Below are 7629 nucleotides of genomic sequence, written 5' to 3' on the forward strand. Positions count from 1 at the left end.
GAACTGTGCCAGTCACAGCAGAGCAGTGCGGGCAGAGGAGAACATGGGGGTCTTTGTGGCTTGAGCCAGTGTGAATGGCTGAGTAGGGAAGGAAGGACCTGCCCCAGCAGAAGGGCTGGACAGACAGACACTGGCTTCACTTGTAGTGTTGATATTTTGTCCACCATAGATTGGTTTGCATTCATCTTTATCTGAAAAAAATGCCTCAAATTATTGATCTTGGGTCCTGAATGTCCCGGTTCCCTTTGAATTTTGTGCATAATTTGTTTCTCCCTAGTCCTCTGGGTGATTCAGACACAGGCAGGGGCAGAAGCCCATGGCATGAGATGGCCTCTGTCCGTGCAGAGTGCAGGATGCAGCCACCTCTCCCCAGCTGCATGTCCTGTGTTTTCAAACAAGTGTCCCAAGAGAAAGGGGCCAGAGCTGGCTTGGTCTCCCTTAAGGACATGCGCTCAGAGATTTGTCCATAAATGAATACCGGGACCAGACCAGGGCTCTGACACATTGAAATCATAAGGTCATTCGGTTACAGTTTTAAAGGAGGCGCTCCCTCTGTGACAGGGGTAGCTGGTCTAGTTTGGCTAAACCAGACTGTGTTTATGGATGTTCTTATTAAGCAGATGTTTTGGCTGTGCCTGATAAACCCATGCAAGGGATGCTGCCCTGGACGTGTGTGGACGTGTGTGGACGTGTGTGGACGTGTGTGAACATGTCCCACATACGCATTCCCACAGGACGGATGTCTAGCAGCGCAACCGCTATGTCAGAGAGCTTTTGAAAAGTCCAATCGTTTGAGTGACTGATTATCCAATATTGCATCATTATCGGTTGTTTTTCTGTATTACCCATCTGACAGGCAAAAAAAAAAAAATACGAGTTGCTTGCTGTTTTACAGTTTGTTTGATCATTGGTGAAATCTATTATGTTTTTGTGCTTTAAATTGATTTGAGTTTATTTCTTCTGTAACTTAGTCTATTCGGACGCTGCTTGAATCCTATGGTGTATCGTGGGATCTCTTCCAATAGTTGGGATGTCAAACCCTTATTTATTAAATACATTGCATTTTTCCATCATCTTTTTTTAATGCCTTCTGTTTATGGGATCTTTCATCATAAAGCAGTTAAATGCATGTGCTGTGTTCGTTTGGAGCCTCTTCTGGGTCTCCCACGCGGGTGCAGGGTCCCAATTCTGGGCCATCCTCTACTGCTTTCCCACAAGCAGAAAGCTGGATGGGAAGCAGGGCTGCTATCTATCCTAGCCCCCCACATGGGTGTCAGGGCCCTTATCCACTGCCTTCCTAGGTATATTAAATGCAGGAAGCTGGATTGAAAGTGGAGCATCCAGGAGGCTCACTGGCAGGCCAGCGTCACAAGTGGTGGCTTAATCTTTGCGCCATAATGCTGTCCTCCGAACTCTTCATGATTTCTCTGGTCTGCTTCATATGTAGAAACCATTTTTCATTTCATTCTGGTTGTTTCACTATTTTAGTGGGTCGTTGGTGTTTGGGTTTTTTGTTGTTGTTTGCTTGTTTAGTTAATCTCAAAGTTTGTGTTCATAAAAATATTACCTATTTATTTTCCAAATGGAAAGCCAATCATCACACATTTGTTGGCCACGAATGTAACTTGTATTAAGTACTAAATGATTGGTTTCTTGTGCTCCCTCTGTGGTTTTCTTGTTTGTTGACCTATTCCCGCACCATTCTACTCTGTTACAGTATTGTTGTTACCTGGCAAGGAAAGGACCCATCATTTAAGCCAAGTTTTTTCAAAATATTGGTTCATTTTTTATGGTTGGATTCTAGAATCAATTCTTTAATTTTCAAAAATCATGCTTGTGGTGTTGTGTTTGGCAGTCTCTGGCTATAAAATGGATTTGGAAAGAGCTGAGACTTGACAGTTCCCAGCAGCTTCATCTAGGAACATGATGCGCTCCTCACTGATGGACTCTTACATGACGTCTGCTTGCCAAGTAGTTTCCTGTTTCACTCACCTAAATCGTGCAGGTCTTGTTACTTATTTCTCAGGTCTCTGTGATACAATTTTGTCGAAGGCAGAAATTTTCCACCAGTTTCACATCCTAAAAGGTTGCCTAGGTAGCTCTTGTGTTCAGACACTCTAACCCATATCACAAGTCTAACAGTTCTTCAACTTCCTCTCTTCTTGGCATTTCTTCTCACTGTCACATCACGTGTAAACAATCATATTCTCTCTTTTTTCCTGAGACTTAAACCATTCCTCCTCCTGTCTCCGCTCATTGATTAGAATCCGCAAAATACCTCAGAGAGTCTGCAGGAAGTGGAATTACTGGATGAGTTTATTTTTGGTGTAAAAACAATTAATCCATGCATAAAAAGGATGTAAAAATTTCATGAACAAATGCTTATCACAAAAAAACCCTATGCATACATTTCAATTTTTCCACGAAAATAAATACAGTCCCATTCCATTTTTGAAGTGTGAACTTTTGAAGTGTCCTCCTACATTGAAGTAGGAGTAAGCAACTTTGCCATGTTTTGCCTTTATATGTAAAAGTTATTTGGAAAGACTTATCAAGTTGAAGCATGGAAGGTGATGAGGGTCTGCTTATCGAAGCAGAGAAGTAGTGACAAGCACTGCATAAACTTCCATTGTCTGTCCTACAAAACTGAGGTCAAATTCAGGCCTACAGCTGGGGCCAGGCCAGACAAGGCTAGGGAAGCATGTCCCCTGAGAGTGACAGAGAAGGTCACATTTCCAGGGCACCTAGCTCCCACCAACACCTCGGTCCATTAGGACCTTTTGTCTCCATTGATCCCCTGGTTCCCACAACCCAGGTGCATCACCACCCAAGGCAGAGACTAAGGTGCTGTGCCTCGGGCTCATCAGGGCCAGGGCAGCCGCCCTCAGCAGAGCTCCTCGGGGACCACACAGCCAAGGGCAGAGCACGGATACCCAAGCTCTGGAGCCTCAATGCAGCATGCAGAGGGGTCTATAGGGAACTGGACCAGAACCTCCTCTCCCAAACTCCAGCCTCAGAATAACAGGGGCGTACAGGGGTCCCAGTGGCACTCGGCAGCCATCTGACCCCATCACAAAGAAGAAAACTGTGCTGTCCAGACCATACACAATGTCCTGCTGGCTACAAGCACAGGATCCAGCCATCCCAGGGGCTGCCTCCGAACTACCCTCCCTGTCATTACTTTACATTTCTTTTTAAAATATCTATTTATTTTTATTGGAAAGGCTGATTTACAGAGAGAAGAGACAGAAAGATCTTCCATCAGCCTATTCACTCCCCATGTGACCACAACAGCTGGAGCTGAGTCAAGCCGAAGTCAGGAGCTTCTTTTGGGTCTCCCACGTGGGTGCAGAGTCCCAAGCCTTTGGGTCATCCTCAGCTGCTTTCCCAGGCCACAAGCAGGGAGCTGGATGGGAAGTGGAACAGCCAGGACATGATCTGGCACATACATGGGATCCTGGCGCATGTAAGACAACAACTTCAGACACTAAGCTACTGCACCAGGCCCACAATTCTTTTTTTTTTTTTTAATATTTATTTATTCTAAGTGCAAGTCCCAGCCACATCTATCCTGTTACTCAGCTAGGGAAGGCAGTTGGGCTGATGCCCTCAATGCATTTTACACCCCACCTGGGGCTGTGACCCTGTCTTGCTCTGTCACATTTGCAGCTGGAGAGTGATCGCTGGGTACGGCAGACCAGGGAGGGGTTTTTGTTTGAGTCTGTATCACAGTGTTGGGTTTTCGGCGGAGGCACCCAGCTGACCGTCTCAGGTAAGTCTCCCCTCCCCCTCTCCTTTCTGCCTTGTCCACAGCCAGTGGGAATTTTCTGTGGCTTTTGTTTGTTTCCTGGGTCTGGTCTCATTGCCGGTCATGGTGCTTCCCTGAGCCGGGGTTCTGGGGGTACTACAATCTCCTCTCCCTCTTCAGCCCCAGTGGCTTTAGTCGGTCCCCAACAGTCCTCCTGGCTGGCCCCACAGGCAGGGGCTTGGACTGGATGACCTACTGTGGACACCAACTTCTCTACCTGCCCGTTTCTTCGTCAGGAGTTGCTGGTGTCTTTTTTCTTCTGCTCTGTCCTCCCATGGCTGTTGGCATTTGCTGCAAATGGTTTTGATCACTGTGGCTTCATGCAGGCCCCGTGTTATGGGGAAAGGCATGGGAGAACTGGCTACTAGAAAGTACCAGAATCCTCAGGTTTGGAGTTGGCCAGCCACAAGGCAAGGGGCTCAGGGCGGCAGCCAGCATGGAGGGCTAGGAGCAAAGAAGGGGGCAGACGCGTTTCCCAGGGACTGTGAGCTGCCAGGAACACAGCTGAGCTGGCCTTGACCTCAGAGCAGCCTGCAGAAGGAGGGAGGGCGCCAGGCACTGAGCCTCCTGGTGAGGTGGCTTTCAGGAGAGGGAGAACTCTGGGCTCTGCAGGATTCAGGCTGAGGGCAGGTCACCTCCAGAATGGACAGGACAGAGTGAGCAGCAGGAAACCGAGACGCCTAATACACTGGGTGAGTAAGAGAAGCCCTAGACCAGACAGACACAGCCGATCCTCCCAGGCCCTAGTGCAGCAGACAGGCTCAGACACAGGCTGGAAAGCAACAGATGCCACTCACACAAGGCTCAGGAGTCCCTGCAAAAACACAACGGACAGAGCAGCCATGGCCTCTGCCCGGGATGAGCCCTCAGGAGACACACGGCTCAGGGGACAGAAAACTCCACAGACCTACCACTGCCGGAGAACACAGGGCAAGGGAGAGGTGACATTGTCTGGGGGCTCATGGCATCTGGGTCACAGGACTCAACCTGGGCTCCAGGACAGGGTTCTTTAGAATGATGAGAGACGTTTGAGAGAAAAGCCCAACACTCCCTTCTCTGTAAGGACCTTCTGAGTCACAGTGCTCAGCCACGGAGCTGACCACGCCACAGCCCTCCTCTCACACACAGCTCAGGGCTGCCAGCAGCACACCACACCTCACACCTACTGCCTGTCTTCCACCCCACAGGTCAGCCGACAGTGGCCCCCTCGGTCAATCTGTTCCCACCCTCCCCTGAGGAGATCAAGGAAAACAAGGCCACCGTGGTGTGTCTCATCAACGACTTCTACCCGGGCGCAGCGACAGTGACCTGGAAGGCAGACGGCACCACCATCACCCAGGGTGTGGAAACCAGCGAGCCCGCCAAACAGAGCAACAACAAGTATGCGGCCAGCAGCTTCCTCAGCTTGACGGCCAATCAGTGGAAGTCCTACGGCAGAGTCACCTGCCAGGTCACGCACGAGGGCAAAGCCGTGGAGAAGAGCGTGGCCCCTGCACAATGTTCATAGGTCCCCACCCTCACCCACCACCGGGGACTGAAAAGCTGCAGGACCCGAGAAGGGTCTCTCCTTGTCCCCCACCTACTCCGGTCACCCTACCCTTCCCATTGAACTCAATCAACTCTCAATAAAAATCCTCATCTTTCAATCAGAAACCTTTCTCCATCTCATTTTGTTCATTGACATTGCCTGGGGTTCTGAGTGTGGGTAGTGGGATTCTGACATCCAGTGGGCAGTAGGTGCCCCAGGTTTTCATCAGGGCTCCCTGATGTCTCAATGTTGTTGATGCATTCTGAGTAGGTGGCCTCATGCCCTCTTTCCTTGTCCCTTCTTACTCTTCTGACCTAATTATAAGAGAGTAGTATTTCCAAGGCACAATCCCAGTCTGCTCACCTCCAGGGCTGAGGGATATCTGCCCAGGAATGTGGGCACTTCCTGGTGAGAACGCATCCCATAGTGACGAGCAACCCCAGCCACTAGGGATCCAGGGAAGCTCTCTCTGCCTATAGTGACTAGGTCTAGAGCGTAAACCTTAACCTTCAGAGAACCCCATACAGTCCCTGAAAAGGGACAGAGTCCAGGGGAGGGGTGCAATGGGGTGCAGAGTGGAGACTTGGGAAATTAATGGGATCCCTGGAAGTAGCTGGGCAGGATCTTGATGTTACTGACTTGGCTACTGTCCCTCAGGAACAGACATTGACTGCCCCATCCCACCTTCCCTGTCCAAAATATCACACCACAGCCAACACTGACTTACATGCAACTACATCACTTCTGTTTTATACAATTACTTGAAGCAGAATCTCTCTTTTTTTTAACTTTTTATTTTATTTGAAAGCTAGAGAGAGAGGATCTTCCATAAACTGGTTCACCTCCTAAATCCCTAAATCCCTCAATCCAGGTGACCCACATGGAACAGGAACCCAACCACTTGAACCATCATCTGCTCACATCTGGTGCGTTTGCAGAAGCAGGATCAGAAGTAGAGAGGCCAGGAATCAAACCCTAACCAGTCCCAGAATGGGATGTGAGTGTCTTGAAGCACCATCCTAGGTAATGTGGTGATGACGGGCCTGGAAACCCAGGCCTAGCTGAGCAGCTGTGGGAATCCCAAGCAGTCAGCTGAAGAGTTTTGGTGTTGTATCTGTTAGTGCAAACATTCCACTCTGTCTCCAGTAGCAGAGATTGGAAACCAACTGCGACATAATTAAAAAAAAAAAAAATTAACAAGGGCCCAGCGGCGTGGCCTAATGGCTAATGTCCTTTCCTTTCCCATGTGGGCACCGGTTCTAATCCCGGCAGCTCCGCTTTCCATCCAGCTCCCTGCCTGTGGCCTGGGAAAGCAGTAAAGGACGGCCCAAAGCTTTGGGACCCCGCACCCGTGTGGGAGACCCAGAAGAGGTTCCAGGTTCCCTGCTTCGTATGGAAGATCTTCCTCTCTGTCTCTCCTCCTCTCTGTATATCTGACTTTGTAAGAAAAATGAGTAAATCTTTAGAAAAAAAAGAAAATGAACAATAATTTTTCAGAATCAAAAAATAAGTGCATCTTCTCATCCAAGAAGGCATTTTTGCTAGTTCTGCTTTGGAGATGAAGTCACAGTGTGGCTGGTAAGTTGCAAGAAGGGTTGAAATCATGACAATGTGCTTTTTAGGCCTGTTTGAGTCTCCAGGATCTCCCAAGTCAATTTGTCAATTTTTTTTTTTTTTTTTTTTTTTGCAAAGCAGGAGCAACGGGAGCTTTGCAGCTTGTCCTGGGGCCTTCCCATCTTTGGAATACAACCCATGGGCTCCCCATCCCACCGCAAGGATGGAAAGGTTCCTCGAGGGTCCCTTTGCTTGCATTTCTCCTGAAGAGGGGTTCCTGGCCAGAAACATACAGCAGGAAGGTCAGGTGTCACTTTTTCTAAGACATCCACAGTGGGTGTTCCACCTATTTGGGACATGAACTGGGTTGAAAACTCAATGCCCAGGTCCTTCCCATGGGACACAGGTAAAATGGTTCTGTTTCAACTCTACAAGGGGTCTTCGGGAACTTCGCGGGAAAAAAAACCAGAAAATTGAATATCTTAGAATACAACTTTTCCATGAATTTTTTATAACTCTGACATTTGCTTCTTTAGAGCTCACTCTATGCACAAGTTCTGTGCATTCCTGAGGGGAGGGTTCCTATTTCAGTACAAAAACATGTATGTTTATAGATGCTGTTGCACATGTGTTCACGCTAACTAGATGACAGTCCATCACTCAGAGTGGACTCTCCTTCACCCCTCGCTCCTGACACACCAACTCCTTCTCCAGCGTGTGTTCCCCTGAGCCCAGTCCC

The 7629-nt window shown here is 48.7% G+C and overlaps 1 gene segment (V, D, J or C); it reads left to right on the top strand.

Moving 5' to 3' along the window:
* Nucleotides 1-3648: 3648 nt before the first annotated feature.
* LOC101529884 (Ig lambda chain C region-like) lies at nt 3649-5465 on the top strand (the record flags this gene model as incomplete). The annotated part of the segment is given in 2 exon segments: nt 3649-3772; nt 4996-5465. Coding segments are annotated over 2 exon segments (444 nt in total), but the record flags the coding sequence as incomplete, so codon positions are not given.
* Between the last annotated feature and the right edge of the window lie 2164 nt (nt 5466-7629).

The sequence above is a fragment of the Ochotona princeps genome, chromosome 29 (assembly GCF_030435755.1).
Source record: "Ochotona princeps isolate mOchPri1 chromosome 29, mOchPri1.hap1, whole genome shotgun sequence".
In the NCBI taxonomy this organism is placed as follows: Eukaryota; Metazoa; Chordata; class Mammalia; order Lagomorpha; family Ochotonidae; genus Ochotona; species Ochotona princeps.